This window comes from Nerophis lumbriciformis, linkage group LG38 (assembly GCF_033978685.3).
Source record: "Nerophis lumbriciformis linkage group LG38, RoL_Nlum_v2.1, whole genome shotgun sequence".
Lineage (NCBI taxonomy): Eukaryota > Metazoa > Chordata > Actinopteri > Syngnathiformes > Syngnathidae > Nerophis > Nerophis lumbriciformis.
Window position 1 is genome coordinate 17,516,809 of NC_084585.2, and position 20,071 is coordinate 17,536,879.

At 42.5% G+C, this 20,071-nt stretch overlaps 1 protein-coding gene across 1 annotated transcript in view; it reads left to right on the forward strand.

Annotated features, from left to right (window-relative positions):
- Nucleotides 1-17,914, forward strand: part of bap1 (BRCA1 associated deubiquitinase 1) — a 31,461-nt gene extending 13,547 nt beyond the window's left edge. The window contains exons 8-17 of the mRNA XM_061932591.2: nt 99-177; nt 252-375; nt 5,215-5,353; nt 5,936-6,087; nt 11,639-11,772; nt 11,894-12,357; nt 13,960-14,216; nt 14,288-14,380; nt 14,465-14,537; nt 17,125-17,914. Of these exons, the coding sequence (XP_061788575.2) occupies nt 99-177; nt 252-375; nt 5,215-5,353; nt 5,936-6,087; nt 11,639-11,772; nt 11,894-12,357; nt 13,960-14,216; nt 14,288-14,380; nt 14,465-14,537; nt 17,125-17,258 (1,649 nt within the window). The 3' untranslated portion in view covers nt 17,259-17,914. The remainder of the gene's footprint in view (nt 1-98; nt 178-251; nt 376-5,214; nt 5,354-5,935; nt 6,088-11,638; nt 11,773-11,893; nt 12,358-13,959; nt 14,217-14,287; nt 14,381-14,464; nt 14,538-17,124) is intronic.
- The last annotated feature ends 2,157 nt before the right edge of the window (nt 17,915-20,071 follow it).

The following is a 20,071-nucleotide window of genomic DNA, read 5'->3' on the forward strand; positions in this document are numbered from 1 at the left end:
CAACATGCATTTGTTGACCAGTTGGCAGCATTTTGGCTCATTGGATGCTTAAAATAAGTCTACTAGAATAGATTGACAATTCTGTTGTTTAATTTTAGGGCCGTGGGGAGAGGAAGAGGAATGGACGGATAAAGCTCGGCGGGTCATCATGGAGAGGATCGGCCTGGCCACTGCTGGGTGAGTGTCAAAGAGTCCCTACTAATATCTTCTTCTCAGCTTCTCACTCAGGATTATTTTGTTCTTGTTCTCAGTGAGCCGTATCACGACATCCGCTTCAACTTAATGGCAGTGGTGCCGGACCGCAGGATGAAATACGAGTCCAAACTGGGGGTTTTGAAGAAGAACCGACAGACTATTCTGGAGGGTCTGCAGAAGGTCAGGCTGTGCAATTAGCTGAGAGGATTTTTACGTAGGGTTTATCTTTCTATTCATTCTTTGACAACATTTTCTATTGACTCCCATTTTTGTGTGTTGAATATGTGTCTCCTGGTTGCAAACAACACATAGTGGGCCCACAGCTCAGTTATATTGGCACATTCTACAAATGTAATTACTATAGAGAACAAAAAGGCGTACTGTTGCGCTTGTAACCCGAAAGCAAGACAACTTGAAATATCTTTGACACACAAATGTGTGCGCCACTTATTCAACCAAAGAGCAGAATAATCTTTTTACATAAAGCGAATAAAAATGGCGGTCACAACAAACCCCCACCTTTGGGTAAAACTCTTGACGGTCACTTAAAGGGGCCACACCGAATTACTCACTCTTAGTTGCATATATGAATGGTAAACAAGAACAACATTGTTATGTGCACACTAGAACAATGGCAATGAATAATGACGACCAAGTCAAGTAAACAGGTGTGATGAGTTATGCCCTTAAAGCAACCACTACACACGTCCCCCCAGAATTCGCCATCACAAAAAACAAAACAGTCAATGGACAGGGGCACGGAAGGGCCGACCATACCGGGTGCGCCGGACTGGTACCAATGGCGGGGAGTCTGCAGGGAGAACCGACAGGGAATCTGCACTGTCGAATGTCCCGGGGGCCCGCGGAGAAAGATGCAAAACATTATCATGGGGCGCAGGCAGAGCGGGCCTGACGACCCCGGCGCGGGGGGACCGCCGTGGTAACTGGCTGACTAAGATCCAAGTTGGCTGCTTTAAGCCGGTCCGCCGTGAGTCGTTCAGACCGACCCCCGACATCAAACAGGAAATGCTTGTCGCCGCTCTCCAGGATGCGAAATGGCCCATCGTAAGGAGGCTGAAGGGGGCCGCAGTGGGTGTCGTGGCGAACAAAAACAAATGCCGCCTTTCGTAAAGGAGCGGGAACATGACATGGCGTAAGTCCGCGTTGGAAAGTGGGAATGGGGGCAAAAACCGTGGCGGCATCGAGGAGAACAGCTCGCTGCTCACGGGCGGGCCAGGGTGCCGTAGTGTTAGGAATAAAGTCACCTGGCACTCGCAAAGGTTGGCCACACACCAACTCTGAGGAAGACTGTAGGTCTTCCTTGGGGGCAGTCTGAAGCCCGAGCATCACCCAAGGGAGTTTGTTTACCCAACCGCTGTCTTTTAGAGACGCCCTGAGCGCTCCCTTCATGGACCGGTGAAACTGCTCACACATACCATTAGCCTGTCGGTAATACGCCATCGTGTGGTGGAGTTTCACTCCCAAGCTCTCCGCCACAGCAGCCCAGACCTCAGAAGTGGACTCGGAGCCCCAGTCGGATGAGATGTCTAACGGGGTACTGAAACGGGCAACCCACGTCCCAATAAAGGCGCGTGCCACCTCTGTGGAGGTGGCTGACGTCAGAGGTACTGCCTTCGGCCAGCGGGTGGTTCTGTCGACCACCGTGAGGAGGTATGTGCAGCTGCTCGAAGATGGGAGAGGCCCGACCAGGTCCACGTTGACATGGTCAAAACGGCGTTTCGGAACCGTAAACGTTGCCAGTGGGTGGTCCTGTCCACCATCGTGAGGAGGTATGTGCAGCTGCGCAAAGATGGGAGAGGCCCGACCAGGTCCACGTTGACGTGGTCAAAACGGTGTTCCCGAACCGTAAACGGTGCCAGTGAGTGGTCCTGTCAACCATCCTGAGGAGGTATGTGCAGCTGCGCGAAGATGGGAGAGGCCCGACCAGGTACACACCCAACGCCTCCAAATGGCAGGCACAAGAGTGGCCGACCCGTTGAGATGTCACAAAGGAGCGCAATATCTGTGTCCTCAAATAGAACCTCAGACAACCATAGCCCTGTGGCTGCAGCCTTCAGCGCTCGGATGCCCGGGTCGTTGGCTTGGTCAAGTGCTATCTGTGCAAAATCGAGCCTCACATGGACAGCGCCCGTGATGGCTCGGGAGAGGCATTCAGCAACGACATTGTTCTTACCAGCAAGATGCTGAATGTCCGTCGTAAGCTCGGAGACGTAGGAGAGGTTCCTCTGTTGCCGAGCCAACCACGGTTCGACCGTCTTGGCCATCGCGAAAGTGAGGGGTTTGTGGTCCACAAAAGCTGGGAAATGCCTTCTTTCAAGCAGCAAACGAAAATGACGTATGGCCAGATAGAGGCCGAAGAGCTCACGGTCAAACGTGTTTTATTTCCACTCGCAGGGGCACAACTGCCTGCTAAAGAAAGCCAAAGGTTGCCAAGTGCCACCCACCCACTGCTCATGCACTGCACCTACAGCATAGTCTGAAGCGTCCGTGGTGATTGCAATTGGAGCATCGGGTAATGGGTGCGCCAGCAGAGTAGCGTTAGCTAGAGCAGAATTGACTCCCACAAAGCACTTTGCTGCGCGTCAGACCAGTCCACCATGTGCTTGGGAGCAGCCCCTTTAAGGGCATCATACAGCCGCATGAGGTCAGCTGCCCGGAGGATTAAACGATAGTAAAAATTTACCTTGCCAAGGAACTCTTGAAGTGCCTTAACCGTGGGCAGGCGGGGGAAGTTTGCAATGGCAGCAACCTTCGCTAGAAGGGGAACTGTCCTGCACTTCGTGACTCAATGTCCAAGGAAGTCGATTACAGACAACCCGTACTGGCACTTCGCCGGGTTAATAATGAGTCCGTGTCGGCTAAGTCGCTGAAAAAGGGTCCTGAGGTGGGTCATATGCTCGGCCTGAGAGGTGCTCGCTACAAGGATGTCGTCCAAGTAGACAAACAGAAATGGCAAGTCACGTAAAACAGAGTCCATCAGCCACTGGAAACTCTGTGCGGCGCTTTTAAGGCTAAGAGGCATCCGTAAAAATTTGAACAGGCCCATTGGGGTGATGACCGCTGTCTTTGGGATATCAGAGGGGTGGACCGACACTGCAGACGCTCATGGCAACTGCTGAGTGCCGGCCCTGGCGTTTCCCGGCGGCGGTCCACTGAAACTGCACGGGTACGGCACCGCTTGGCTTTGGTTCCAAACCTTGCATGGAAAAAACAAAGTCCAGAATCCAGTTTGCGCCTGGGGGGGCGCAGCAGCGAGAGTGGAAGTATCTGCCATGGGCTTTTCATCCCCAGCCGGAAAGAATGCAGCCACATAGGTCGGTTGGCAGGCTAAAAAGAACTTATCTGCTTCAGCAGCAAGTTCGCGGCAGTCTGAGATGGCAGTGTTGGCTAAAGCAGCATGCATCTGAGAGGGCAGAAGTCTCAGGAAAAGCTGCACGAAGAGGAAACCAGGCCTGTGCTCACTTAAGAGGTTGAGCATTTTGTCCATAAGTTCAAAATGCGGCTAGCTTTCTCCGCATCGGAAAGTTTGAATGTCTTTAAGAGGTGAGCCTTCAACGTGAGATACTTGTTCACCCCAGGTGGACGCGTAAGGATGCTACCCACTCTCGTCGTTGTTGCACTCCCGAGGAAGGAAATTACATATTAAAACTTTGTGTCGTCCTCAGTGATACCACGCAGCGCGAACTGTGCTTCGGCATGGGCAAACCATGCAGTCCCGGAAGATTCCCAGAACTCAGGCAGCTTCAGTGAAACTGCATTCGCCGTCATGGTCGATAATATTCACTGAATGCGTTCAGTGAAATGTTGGGGACACCAGTGTTGCGCTTGTAACGCGAAAGCAAGACAACCTGAAATATCTTTGACACAAAAACGTGTGCGCCGTTTATTCAACCAAAGAGCAGAATGATCTTTTTACATAAAGCGACTCAAAATGGCGATCACCAAAAAAAACCCACCTTTGGGTAAAACTCTTGACGGTCGCTAAACGGGACCGCACCGAATTACTCACTCTTAGCTGCGTATATGAATGGTAAACAAGAACAACATTGTTATGTGCGCAATAGTTGGCAGTGAGTAATGACGACAAAGTCAAGTAAACAGATGTGGTGAATTATGTCCTTAAAGCAACCGCTACAGTACCATAAAAAGTTGAAATGGCGTTTCCAATTAATAGGGGTCTCCAAATACAACTTTTTTACTTTTGATAAGATACCAATATTGTAGTCTTAAGTATTGGCCGATACCATTATTGAGCCAATATGATATCAGCAGAAATCATACATAGTTTTCTTATTTTGTAGTGTGGAATGTTAAATAAGGCTCAATGAAGTGAAATGGAACAGAGAACAATGAAAAACATGAACCTATTTATTATTAACCGTCCATTATTTAAGTTGGAGTAGAGTGCTAATTGTTTTTTGATTACACATAATGGCCACAGTAATTTATTAGGTTGAGTGATGTGGACACGTTTGTTACTGGACACTTACTAATACGCTTTTGCCTTGGAGTCTTTGCATGTGTAAGTAATATGCAATTATAATTATTTGATACTTGTTTATATTGACAAATGTGCTGTTTTGTTCAATGAAGGACACTTATTACGTATGTCTAGCTTGTGTGCTATTGTGTGCCTAGATGTTGTGTAGCTTCAAGCGCCTAGTAGCCTATAGCCTACCATGTTTACCTTTTGTAAATGACTTGATTAATATAGAAGAAAAGACCAACCTTGTGTGCTTATTGGAGGACATTTAGATGTTAACTAACTGTACAGCTTTGCACAAGTAAACACGCTGCAGGACTGTTTATATCGAAGATTTTCGATGCATTTTTTTTTTCTGATTTCAGACGGATATCAATATGGTTCCTTTCTTTAAATATCAGTGCTTTCTGTACATTTATTCATGTGTAGTATTTGTTATGATGCGTCCATCCCAAGTTATGCAAATCAGAGGATGACATCATTACAATCGAAAATAAGTTTTTTTAAATCTGCAGATGATCCGACTCACCCAGTCTGAACTTGCCCATGATAAGAAGCATGATTCGTCCACGCCGGACAGCAACACCACTTCACTGAAGAAAGAGGCCGATGTGGAGCCAGTTATATCCCAAGGCACCGGACCTGCTTCCTCTGGTGCCTATTCTTCTATTTTTGTGAATACCGTATTTTTCGCACTATAAGTCGTTTGGCCGGGGGTGTGACTTATACTCAGGAGCGACTTATGTGTGAAATTATTAACACATTACCGTAAAATATCAAATAATATTATTTAGCTCATTCACGTAAGAGACTAGACGTATAAGATTTCATGGGATTTAGCGATTAGGAGTGACGGATTGTTTGGTAAACGTATAGCATGTTCTATATGTTATAGTTATTTGAATGACTCTTACCATAATATGTTACGTTAACATACCAGGCACCTTCTCGGTTATTTATGCGTCATATAACGTACACTTATTCAGCCTGTTGTTCACTATTCTTTATTTATTTTAAATTGCCTTTCAAATGTCTATTCTTGGTGTTGGGTTTTATCAAATAAATTTCCCCCAAAAATGCGACTTATACTCCAGTGCGACTTATATATGTTTTTTTGCTTCTTTATTATGCATTTTCGGCCCGTGCGACTTATACTCCGGAGCGACTTATACTCCAAAAAATACGGTAGTTCATGATGTTACACTGATGAATTTACTATACATATGCTGCTTTTAGACATGGCGGATGAGTCAAGAGGTCAAACTAAAGACGCCCCTTCAGGAAATGCTAAGGTCACTGGGAAAGCACCCGGAGGAGCATCACAGCAAGTCGCCAACCGTCTGCCTGCCTTCCTCGACAACCACAATTACGCCAAGTCCCCAATGCAGGTAGGGGGAGGGGGTACATAGCTTTTCAATCATATGTGCCATCACCTGCTAGTATGAAATGATTGAGAACTAGCACAAGGGACCCCAAATGTTTTGAGTTGGGGGCCACATTTTGTTAAAATAATGTATTTGTGCGTGTGTATATACCAATACTGTACATATGATAAATAAATGATAAATGGGTTATACTTGTATAGCGCTTTTCTACCTTCAAAGCGCTTTGACAGTATTTCCACATTTACCCATTCACACACACATTCACACACTGATGGCGGGAGCTGCCATGCAAGGCGCTAACCAGCAGCCATCAGGAGCAAGGGGTGAAGTGTCTTGCCCAAGGACACAACGGACGTGACTAGGATGGTAGAAGGTGGGGATTGAACCCCAGTAACCAGCAACCCTCCGATTGCTGGCACGGCCACTCTAACAAGTGTGTGTGTGTGTGTGTGTGTGTGTGTGTGTGTGTGTGTGTGTGTGTGTGTGTGTGTGTGTGTGTGTATAAATATATGTGTGTGAGTGTACGCATGTGTGTGCTAAGTATTTATTTATATACTTAATATAAATGTGTGTGTGTGTGTGTGTGTGTGTGTGTAAATGTGTTGGTATATATGTAAATGTGAATGTGTACATGGATGAATACATGTATTGATATGTAAATGTGTGTAATATATATACATTTGTATATATTTATATGTATGTATATTCGCATATGCATATATGTATATATATGTGTATGTACACATATGTATATGCGTGTATATGTATATATGTGCATGAACATATATGTGTGAATTTATAAAGGTGTACATATATGTATATGTATGTGTATGTGTATATATGTGTTTAATACAGTACATTTCAATGCGTTTTTTATTTTTATTTTCATGACTATTTACATTGTAGATTGTCACTGAAGGCATCAAAACTATGACACTTGTGAAGTGAAAACCATTTCACTTCACAAGTGAAATGGTTTTTTGAAGGTCATCGAGAGAATGCCAAGAGTGTGCAAAGCAGTAATCAGAGCAAAGGGTGGCTATTTTAAAGCAACTAGAATATAAAACATGTTTTCAGTTGTTTCACCTTTTGTTAAGTACATAACTCAACATGTGTTCGTTCATAGTTTTGATGCCTTCAGTGACAATCTACAATGTAAATAGTAGGGGTGTAACGGTACACAAAAATTTCGGTTCGGTACGTACCTCGGTTTAGAGGTCACGGTTCGGTTCATTTTCGGTACAGTAAGAAAACAACAAAATATACATTTATTGGTTATTTATTTACCAAATTTGTAAACAATGGCTTTATCCTTTTAACATTGGGAACATTATAATAATTCTGCCCACGTTAATCAACATTAAACTGCCTCAAGTTGTTGCTCAGATTAAATAAAATGACACAACTTTTCTTCTACATATAAAAAGTGCAACATTAAACAGTTTCAAGTCAACTCATCATGCTTAATTTATTACAGCATTTGGAAAGCCTGTCGTTGATTTTTATTATGTAAATGTTATATTTTTATCAACATGTGATAGCAGGGACCCTGCCATTCAAAACTAGGCTGCTCCATTACTAATGATTAATGTAACTATAGCTGAAAAAATAGTACAATAGCAATAGGAGAGACTATTCATCCCTGAACACCATGGAGTTCATGTAGGCTTTATGATGCAGTTACATTATTATATCAACTATCAGAGACAGAAACTCTTCATTTAACATAATGTCCTTTTTTGCTGCTTCAACACAGCTCAATCAACACAGAAAAAGGCAAAGTGAAATAACAGACAGACAGGGCTTTGCTGTCCGTAACACACACACACACACACACACACACAGCAAAATTACGCTAAAAGCTCATTAGCCTTCACCTCAAGCCAGGATTGCGAGCGAGCTGAAGCTGCCGTTTATGTTTCTAGAATGTCAACGGGCTCATAGTGATGTTACTAGTAGTTGACTGGGAGGTGTTTATTATCATTTGGGGAGAGTCCACTGCCTGATGCTTACCTACTAAACACCTACCTGCTCATCATGATGCTGAAGCAATGACTACATGCGCTCTGAATACGCACTGCTGATTGGCTGTTACCGCTCTGAATACGCACTGCTGATTGGCTGTTACTGCTCTTATTGTAACCAATCAGATGGTTGTGTGGGTGGGACAATGCTGTGTAGAGTACTGACAGAGACAGAGGCAGAACAAAGCGGAGCAGCTTGTTAAGACTTTAGCTAAGGCGGCTACATAATATGTTCGTGTGGAAACTTGTTCGGTACACCTCCGAACCGAACCGAAACCCCCGTACCGAAACGGTTCAATACAAATATACGTACCGTTACACCGCTAGTAAATAGTCATGAAAATAAAGAAAACGCATTGAATGAGAATGTGTGTCCAAACTTTTGGCCTGTACTGTATATGTATGTATATACATGTGTGTGTGTGTGTGTGTGTGTGTGTATATATATATATATATATATATATATATATATATATATATATATATATATATATATATATATATATATATGTCTTAATAAGGTTATCCAAAAAATAGTGCTCAATACCGTAGTAGAGCGCAATATATGTATGTGTGGGAAAAAAATCACAAGACTATTTCATCTCTACAGGCCTGTTTCATGAGGGGGGTACCTACCCTCAATCATCAGGAGAAATCTCCTGATGATTGAGGGTAGGACCGACACCAGCAGATGACATGGCACCCCAAACCATCACTGATGGTGGAAACTTTACACTAGACTTCAGGCAACGTGGATCCTGTGCCTCTCCTGTCTTCCTCCAGACTCTGGGACCTCGATTTCCAAAGGAAATGCAAAATTTGCATGGTTGGGTGATGGTTTGGGGTGCCATGTCATCTGCTGGTGTCGGTCCACTCTGTTTCCTGAGATCCAGGGTCAACGCAGCAGTCTACCAGCAAGTTTTAGAGCACTTCATGCTTCCTGCTGCTGACCTGCTCTATGGAGATGGAGATTTCAAGTTCCAACAGGACTTGGCGCCTGCACACAGCGCAAAATCTACCCGTGCCTGGTTTACGGACCATGGTATTTCTGTTCTAAATTGGCCCGCCAACTCCCCTGACCTTAGCCCCATAGAAAATCTGTGGTGTATTGTGAAAAGGAAGATGCAGAATGCCAGACCCAAAAACGCAGAAGAGTTGAAGGCCACTATCAGAGCAACCTGGGCTCTCATAACACCTGAGCAGTGCCAGAAACTCATCGACTCCATGCCACGCCGCATTAACGCAGTAATTGAGGCAAAAGGAGCTCCAACCAAGTATTGAGTATTGTACATGCTCATATTTTTCATTTTCATACTTTTCAGTTGGCCAACATTTCTAAAAATCCCTTTTTTGTATTAGCCTTAAGTAATATTCTAATTTTGTGACACACGGAATTTTGGATTTTCATTTGTTGCCACTTCAAATCATCAAAATTAAATGAAATAAACATTTGAATGCATCAGTCTGTGTGCAATGAATAAATATAATGTACAAGTTACACCTTTTGAATGCAATTACTGAAATAAATCAAGTTTTTCAAAATATTCTAATTTACTGGCTTTTACCTGTGTGTGTGTGTGTGTGTGTGTGTGTGTGTGTGTGTGTGTGTGTGTGTGTGTGTGTGTGTGTGTGTGTGTGTGTGTGTGTGTGTGTATATATATATATATATATATATATATATATATATACCGGTATATATATATATATATACAGTTGTGGTCAAATGTTTACATACACTTGTAAAGAACATAATGTCATGGCTGTCTTGAGTTTCCAATAATTTCTACAACTCTTATTTTTTTGTGAAAGTGTGATTGGAGCTCATATAAAACATTCATGAAGTTTGGTTCTTTTATGAATTTATTATGGGTCTACTGAAAATGTGACCAAATCTGCTGGGTCAAAAGTATACATACAGCAATGTTGATATTTGGTTACCGGTACATGCCACAAGTTTCACTGCAATAAGGTGCTTTTGGTAGCCATCCACAAGCTTCTGACAAGCTTCTGGTTGAGTTTTTGCCCACTCCTCTTGACAAAATTGGTGCAGTTCAACTAAATTTGTTGGTTTTCTGACATGGACTTGTTTCTTCAGCATTATCCACACGTTTAAGTCAGGACTTTGGGAAGGCCATTCTAAAACCTTCATTCTAGCCTGATTTAGCCATTCCTTTACCACTTTTGACGTGTGTTTGGGGTCATGGTCCTGTTGGAACACCCAACTGCGCCCAAGACCTAACCTCCGGGCTGATGATTTTAGGTTGTCCTGAAGAATTTGGAGGTAATCCTCCTTTTTCATTGTCTCATTTACTCTCTGTAAAGCACCTGTTCCATTGGCAGCAAATCAGGCCCAGAGCATAATACTACCACCACCATCTTTGACAGTAGGTCTGGTGTTCCTGGGATTTCTTTCTCCTTCAAACATATTGCTGGGTATTGTGACCAAACAGCTCAATTTTTGTTTCATCTGACATCACATGGACAAAGATAAGACCTTCTGGAGGAAAGTTATGTGGTCAGAAATGAGAAATTATTGGAAACTCAAGACAGCCATGACATTATGTTCTTTACAAGTGTATGTAAACTTTTGATCGTCACTGTATATATATAGAACTTGAATACACCTCACGGTGATGCTTGGACACGTCATCAGTGATAAACCCGGGGTCATAGGGTGTTTCGGGTCTTTAATCATCAGACGCCCTCGCCCGGGCGACCCAGCCGGGGGTGATCAGACCCCGGCCTGTGTCCAAGTAGCGCACCACGGATCCCCCCTACGGATCCACAGCCACCGGGAGGCCTTTTCTGCGGCCTCTAGGATGTTCTTGGTGGCTTTTCTCGACTGCAGTCCTCTAATGCCAAGGATTCTGAACACACGCTGTAGTGAGTGACCAGCAAAACCCCTGCACCCAATTTCGACTGGTTCACAGCGGGCTCTCCAGCCGTTACTCCGACACTCTACAGTGAGCTCAGCGTATTTGGCCCTCTTACGCTCATTTGCTTCGTCAATTCGCTCCTCCCAGGGGACAGTCAGCTCCAGTAGCACCACTTGCTTGGTTGACTCCGATGTTAACACCATGTCTGGGCGGAGTGACGTGGTAGCGATATTGGCCGGGAACTTGAGTTGCCTTCCCTATATATATATATATATATATATATATACTGTATGTATGTATGTATGTATGTATGTATATACACGTGCGTGTGTGTATATATGTATGAATATATGTATGTATGTATAAATATATATATATATGTAAACAGGCTAGTTTTGAATGTGTAGTGTTTGGCTGTACAATACAATAACAATAATTTGGGAGACTTTCGTCAATATGAATCATACGAATAGTGGGGTGTACTAAAAACAGGGTACTTTTGCAATGTCGATATTTTTCAGTCAATTCAAATAGTCTTCTGTAATTTAACTATCCTATTTTGAAAAAACAGTTCATCTTGGATTTTCCAAAGCTTTAAAAGTACACTTATGATGGCTGCAAACAACTGAGAGTTTATTAAATGTTGTTTGACAGGAAGAGGAGGATCTAGCTGCTGGTGTTGGTCGTTCTCGAGTGCCAGGCCATCCACAACCAGCGTTTTCTGATGATGAAGATGATTATGAGGACGAGGAGGAGGAAGTTACTGGATCTACAGGCACATCGACCAGGTTAGTTCCATCGTGTGTCTTCATGTGTCTTAAGCACACTAAAGTGCACTTCAGCTCTTTGATTTACATAATTCATTGATGCGCTGTTGCACGTTTTCAATAGTTTTTTTTCTTCTTCTAGGTTCAGACGGAAAGCAAGTCTACGATCACGAACAGGAAGGGTCGTAACAGGAATGGAAAGCCAGTTAGCTCTCAGTGTCTTGGCTGAGAAACTCAAGAAGGAGGCCCAAAGAAAAGATGCCCTGAACACACCGCTCTCTGTGCGCACAGAGGGCCGCACCGGAGGCATTTGCATCACATCTGCCTCACAGCCTTCGCCCACACCCAGCAACGAGAGCACTGACACGGCCTCGGAGATTGGCAGCGCCTTCAACTCGCCGTTGCGTTCACCCGCACGCTCACAGGCCGCCACGCGTCCGTCTAGCCCAGTTGCGTCCCATCTGTCACGCGTGCTGTTCGGGGAAGACGAGCTGCTGAGGCTAGACTCCCGACATAATCGGGCCGTAAGAGAACTGGGCCCGTCTGTCACTGTGGCCCTGCTACACCTTCAGGAGGATGGAGTCATCTATACTCTTTCACCATCTGGTGAGTATCCATGTTGTCAAGTTTACCCCTCACTGTGCAGCGACATTATTGTATATTCGAGTAGTCAATGTAGTTAAGCCAGTTATCTGATTGTCCTCCAATAAGCACACAAAGGTGAGTTTTTTGTTGTATTTTAGTCAAGTCATTTACAAAAGGTAAACATGGTAGGCTATACTATGTTTTTTGTAAATGACTACTAGGAGCTAGTGGAGCTAGCGGCTACAATGAGCTAACAGCTACACAACAGCTAAGCACACAATAGCACACAAGCTAAACATACATAATAAATGTCCTTAATTGAACAATACTGTATGTCGATCTAAAACAGCACATTTGTCAATATAAGTAAGTATCAAATAATGATCTATTAACTATAGTTGCTTATTATTACATATACAAAGTCTCTAAGGCAGAAGCGTATTAGAAAGTATCAGGTAACAAATGTCGCCATATTATTCAACTTACTGTGTCATAAGCCTTGCTTGAAAAATTATTGTGGCCACTACAATGCCTTTTATGCCTTTTATTGTCACTATACACAGGTACAATAAGATTAAAAGCAACCCCAGTATCAGTGCGACAGTCTATAAATATGCAAAACATAGGAAGGAAAGAAAAGAAAAATAGTGAGGGGGTAAGGTGCACAGTCCAGTCCTGAGAAGGAATGTTCTGAATGTGTGTTGTTTGAATATGATACTATGTACATATAAACAGAAGCATTGAGACTGTGGGTGGAAAGTAAAAATTGCACACAGAGAGGTGCTAAACTATAAAATCAGTGCCTATGAGAGTTCACCGTGGTTATGGCTTTAGGGAAAAAACTGTTCTTGAGTCTGTTTGTCTTAGACCTGATGACCCTGTAGCGCCTTCCTGAGAGCAGCAGGGCAAACAGGTCAAAGCCAGGGTGGGAGCTGTCCTTGATAATGTTGGTAGCTCTGCTGAGGCAGCGGGAGGTGTAAATGTCTGTCAGGGAGGGGAGAGGGCAGCCGATGATCCGCTGTGCTGCCTTTACCATTCTCTAGAGCCTCTCCTTGTCTGCAGGTTGTACTTCTTGAGGACTCTGAGGAAGTGCAGCCACTGCTGAGCCTTCTTAGTGATGGCAGTAGTGTTCTCTGACCAGCAGATGTTGTCAGAGATAAGGACGCCAATAGACCCAATAGACTGGAAGGTGTGGACCCTCTCCACACACTCACCCTAGGTTTTGCCAAACAATTTAGTACCACTAAAACTTAAAAGCAGCATTGGTCCATGCCAGACAGTTAAGAATAAATGTGTTAGGGTTGTTCTCTGTTTGAGTAAGGGAGAAGATCATGATCTGCTTCAGAATTTCTTTTAAATATTTTGGAATTCATGTTTCCTCTAAATGAACTGCAGCTCCGCAATGCTGGCAGCACTCATGCAGCTTCTGTAGGCTGTAGGCAAGATATAATTATCATGCTACCCACTTGTGTTGCCAGCTATTTTGACATTATTGGCGGTGTCTTGACTCGCTTTTCAACGCAAGTTAATCTATATTGCTGTACAAGCTGTACACAGACTATTCTTAGGTATGCCCAACTGTAAATTAAAAAGTTGTTTTGATGTCATCTTATGCACGTGCAGTGGATTTGGCTTCAGACACTGGTGCTAAGCCGTCATGCACTCGAGAGAAGATAAAGAGCGAAGAGCAAGCGGCCGTCATTGCAGGGGAGAAGGAAGCGGCGAAAGACAAGGACAAAGGACCATCTGTGGCGGTAAAGGAAGAAAAAGAGAAAGAAGAGAGCAAAGATGGAGAAGAAGTGAAACCCAGCAAGGAGAAGCTTGACACCACAGAGCCGGCTGCAGACAGCAAGCCATTAGGGGATAAGTACTCACCCAAAGTAAGTCCACTTCTATTTCTGCCTTGAAAGTAACGCCGAGTAACAGAACTAAACTATTCTGTCCATTTCAGGAGTTGCTTGCACTGCTCAAGTGCGTAGAGGCGGACATTGCCAATTATGAGGCGTACCTAAAGGAGGAAGTAGAAAAGAGAAAAAAATACAAAGTGGGTTGAATATATTCAAACATAAGTATAAGTTCCACCATTATATGGGGTTTTCATTGCAATATCTTGTCTTTCTTTGTACAGATTGACGATCAGCGAAGGACCCATAACTACGACGAGTTCATCTGCACCTTTATATCAATGCTGGCCCAAGAAGGTAAATATCATCTACTCTCTTATCAATTTTATTCATACTATATGTTCACTCTCCTTTTTGTGCTTAGCATCCTCCACATCACATTTTTAGTATGTTCGACTGTTCTTTGCATGTCAGTTGTTGTTGCACACGGTAGTTCTTTCACTGTCTTGCACAGCGACTTGAAAAAGTATTCATATCACTCGAACTTTTTGACATTTCAACAGGACAACGCCCCTAAACAAGCCAATATACAAATATAATTGCTTGATACTTGTTCATATTGACAAGTGTGCTGATTTAGAATGCAATGTTGTTCAATTAAGGACACTTATTACGTATGTCTAGCCTGTGTGAAGTGAAGTGAAGTGAATTACATTTATATAGCGCTTTTTCTCAAGTGACTCAAAGCGCTTTACATTGTGAAACCCAATATCTAAGTTACATTCAAACCAGTGTGGGTGGCACTGGGAGCAGGTGGGTGAAGTGTCTTGCCCAAGGACACAACGGCAGTGACTAGGATGGCGGAAGCGGGGATCGAACCTGCAACCCTCATGTTGCTGGCACAGCCGCTCTACCAACCGAGCTATACCGCCCCGTGTGCTATAGTGTAGCTGCTAGCTCTTAGTAGACTGTAGCCTATAACCTACCATGTTTACCGTATTTTTCGGACTATAAGACACACTTAAAATCTATTAATTTTCTCAAAACTCGACAGTGCGCCTTATAACCCGGTGCGCCTAATGTACGGAATAATTTTGATTGTGCTTACTGACCTCGAAGCTATTTTATTTGGTACATGGTGAAATGATAACTGTGACCAGCAGATGGAAGTCACACATAAGAGATACATGTAGACTGCAATATGATGGCAGTCACACATAAGAGATACATGTAGACTGCAATATGATGGCAGTCACACATAAGAGATACATGTAGACTGCAATATGATGGCAGTCACACATAAGAGATAAGTGTAGACTGCAATATGACTCAAGTAAACAACACCAACATTTTATATGTTCCATTGAAAATATAGAACATTACGCACGGTTCTCAAATCTATCAAAATGTTTTAATACGACTTTGGTAAGCTATGAAGCTGCACCGCTTGATGGATTGTGCTGTGCTTCAACATACGAGTATTATTATGTGTATAAATAATAATAAATGATAAATGGGTTATACTTGTATAGCGCTTTTCTACCTTCAAGGTACTCAAAGCGCTTTGACAGTATTACCACATTCTCCCATTCACACACACATTCACACACTGATGGCGGGAGCTGCCATGCAAGGCGCTAACCAGCAGCCATCAGGAGCAAGGGGTGAAGTGTCTTGCCCAAGGACACAACGGACGTGACTTTTCTTACCTTCTGGTACCTGCTGATCTGTATTTGGGATTTGCATAAATTCTGAAAATCTGCGCGCGTCCGTCTTTGTAGTCCGTGTCGACACCCCAGTCGATAAGCTTCTTCCTTTTCTCTATCTTCTTGTTATGGGACATTCATCCTCCGCTGTTGCCATTTCTAATATAAAGTAGTGTAAAGTTCTTACTTATATATGTCAGTAAACTCGCCATGAAAGCGCTAAAACATACCGGTGTAGTGAGTTTACATTATCCACCCAAGGAACTTTAGTTATTAGAGAGTTCCGGTCGTACGGTTTTTCACGGGACACATTTCCGGTGTTGTTGTTTCTGGATGAGGAGATGCTGCTCCGTTATTGATTTAAGCAAACTCTGAATGTCATTAAAACAGTTAGCTCCATCTTTTGACACTTCTTCCACTCCCGTCCTTGCACGCGACACCGCTACAACAATGATGACTGAGAAAAGAAGCTGTCGAAGGTGAGCCACGTAAATAAGACCACCCACAAAACGGCGTATCCGGAAGTGACTGTCAAAATGCGGCTTGAAGATGATCTGTAAAACATAATCTATGCAACATTTTGACCAAAGATCCACCATTACATGTTATGTACACCACAAGGAAGTGTTCAACATTTAGAAAAAAATCATAATAATATGACTCCTTTAATGCACCCTGTAATCCGGTGTGCCTTTTGTATGAAAATAGACCTGACTAGAACCACTCATCGGCAGTGCGCCTTATAATCCGGTGCGGCCTATGGTCCGAAAAATACGGTAACTTTTAACTAACTGAAATAGAACAAAAGACCAACCTTGTGTGTTTATTGGAGGATATTTAGATGTTAACTGCCTGTCCAGCTTTGCACACATAAACGCGCTTCAGGACTGCTTGTATCGGAGCGAATATCAGAGAGTATCTGAAAACTGCTGTTCACAAACACACTTCATCTAATCTGACTAAATTTGTACTGTTTTGCAAAGAAGAATGTGTACAAATTCCAGTCTCTTGAATTTTAAAGATGTTAGGGACTAACTCCAAAAGACTTGCAGCTGTAATTGCAGTAAGAGGCAGGTCCACAAAGTCCTGGATCAGTTGGGCTAAATACTTTTGCACATTATTACACTTTTCGTTTTGTGGTCTGAACGTGACAAAATGTGGAAAAGTTCAAAGGGTATGAATACTTTTTCAAGCCACAGTACACTCTGTGTTCATTCTAAATTGATTGACCCGTGCAGGGATGCTGGCCAGCCTCGTGGAGCAGAACATTTCGGTGCGTCGTCGGCAGGGAGTAAGTATCGGCCGCCTGCACAAACAGAGGAAGCCCGATCGCAGGAAACGCTCTCGCCCTTATAAGGCCAAACGCCAGTGATATCAAACAAGCTTCTCAGGGTAAATTCTGCCTGTAAGGACCAAGCAGTCGCCTCATTTGTGAACGTCGCCTCATGCAGCCAGTTCTTTGTGGCGTTTTAGTCCCAATCATATCCTCTTCACCACGCTGAGCCAAATGTTTGGTCAGGTCTTTTATCATCTGGTATACATATAATATCTTTTTAGTTGTATTATAAACTGTTAAATACAGTTTGTGAATATAAAATAAAGGAAACATCCTGTGTGAACTTCTTTAAGGAACCACTTCAGGGCTCTTAAAAGCTTCACTCTCGACCCCTCATCTGCAGTCTGAGATGTTTACCCTAAATACGGACTCTTTAACGTCTATGCCATCAATCAGTTTACTGGTGGGTAGTTCCTTATCAAATGCATCATTTTTTTTTTAAATGACATTCCTTACAGCATGTTTTAAACTAAAGATGGTCAACCCCTTTGTCTTTCCTATTGCTGTCAATCATGTTATTTTTGTACCTAAAAAAAAAATATCTCAGAATGGAATGATAATTACATTGCATGTGTGTATGTGTGTCTTGTACATATTTATATGTTACTTGGCTCAGCAGGAACTCCCTGAGCTCAATTGTTATTGCCATTGTGCTTGCCATTTCGTATTACAATAAAGTGAATTGAAACAAATCTTTGCCTTTTTGTAAGTCACTGACACAAATTGGATCTTTCTTTCATTGTGTTTATTACTTAACCGCATTTGTGTGACGAGTGAGCTGGAGCCTATCCCAGATGACTTGAGGGTGTGAGGCAGGTTACAAGATGCTGGAGAAAACACAGGAGCATATTTAAACTCCATACACAGACTTTCCAATGAAGATTCGAATCCAGATCTGTTTCTTCAGAGGCTGACTTTATAACCACTACTAGCACGATGGTGTGAAAATAGTGTCTGTGGATTAAATCTCGAAAGGGCCGTTGAATGTTGAGGTTGCATGTTCTCCACGCATACAGAATTTGAGAATATAGCTAATAGACACGCACCAGTAAGGACATTCACAGTAAGGTCTAATGGTGCACCCTTGATTGATAAGGATTGAATTTTTTTAATGAAACAAAGGGATCAAGCTAAAAATGTCTATATAGCCTCTAGCTCTGTGAGTGACAAAAAAGTATATTGTACTCTACGTAATCAAGCTGAATAGAGAGAAAAAGAGGGTGTACTATCAACAACAATTAAAGGGGGTCCAACACAATGGTAAAACGTTGTGGAATGTGTTAAACAATATAATGGGCAGACAGTCTAAGATGAATTTAGCCTACATTGAATCTGATGGAGTGTTTTTAACCAAACCATTGGATATGTCCAATTATTTTAATAACAACTTTGTAGAAAGAGTTAATAAGTTAAGGTGTAAAATGGATATGGTGTATAATTGTAATTTATGTCCACTAATTGATAACCACATTATGAGAGAGAAAAATTGGAAGTTTGAGTTCAAACTAGTGGAAATCGATGAGGTTGAGAAATTGGTATGTTCCATTTCACATAACACATAACACATTCCACAACTTTGTACCATTGTGTTGGACCCCCTTTAATTGTTGTTGATAGTACACCCTCTTTTTCTCTCTATTCAGCTTGATTACGTATGCTGCCTTCATGGAAAATTATTAAGAACAGCGGCTATGTATATATCAACAACTGTATGTCATTTATTCAATACCTATCTGTCTAGTGGGATATGTCCAAAGCTTTGGAAATAAGGAACAATTATACCAATAACAAAAAAAAAAAAACTCCCTCTGAATGGTCAGAAGAGCAGACCAATTACAATTTGATCAATTCTTAGTAAACTGCTCGAGAAGAGTATCTAAACAGATTCAAGATTACTTTACGATACATAATTTAATATGCTCAACATGGCTATATAGAAGGACATTCCACATGTACAGCACTAGTTAAGATGACTGATGATTGTCTAATGGGAATTGATAAAGGTTTGTTATCAGGTGCAATTTTATTAGATTTTCTTCTGCTTTTGATCTTATAGACCATAAATTGTTGATTGATAAATTGAAATGTTACGGTTTTTGTTCCATGGCTGTCTCTTGGTTTGAGTTATTTATCTGACAGAACTTAACGTGTATATGGGGATAAATTGATTGGCAACACTAAATTGGCCCTAGTGTGTGAATGTGAGTGTGAATGTTGTCTGTCTATCTGTGTTGGCCCTGTGATGAGGTGGCGACTTGTCCAGGGTGTACCCCGCCTTACGCCCGAATGCAACTGAGATAGGCTCCAGCACCCCACGTGACCCCAAAAGGGACAAGCGGTAGAAAATGGAGGGATGGAACTCAACGTGTATATTTAAATGGTTCGCTATCGGTTCAAGCTGTGGTGTGCCGCAAGGCTGTTGTTTGGGACCACTTCTATTTTAAATTTTTACAAATGATCTTCCTTTTGTGACTCAAAAATCTAGTTTGGTACTGTATGCTGATGACACCACATTATATCATTCTGCATCTTCAATAGGAGAACTTCAGTCTGTCCTCTCAAAGGACTTCTTAGATGCTGTTACTGAGTGGGTTATAAATAATAGATTATTTTTAAACATTTTAAAAACAAAAAGTATTGTCTTTGGTTCACGACATAGTCTGGCAAAAAATCCTATACTTAATTTACAGATTTCAGGACAATCAATCAAACAAGAGGATAAAGTAAGACTTTTGGGCGTTAAACTTAGTAATACACTTCCGTGGTCCGAATATATTACCGGTAATCAAATTGTCGCTAAAATGGGTAGAAGTATCGGTGCTGTTAGGAAATGTGCTACATATGGAACA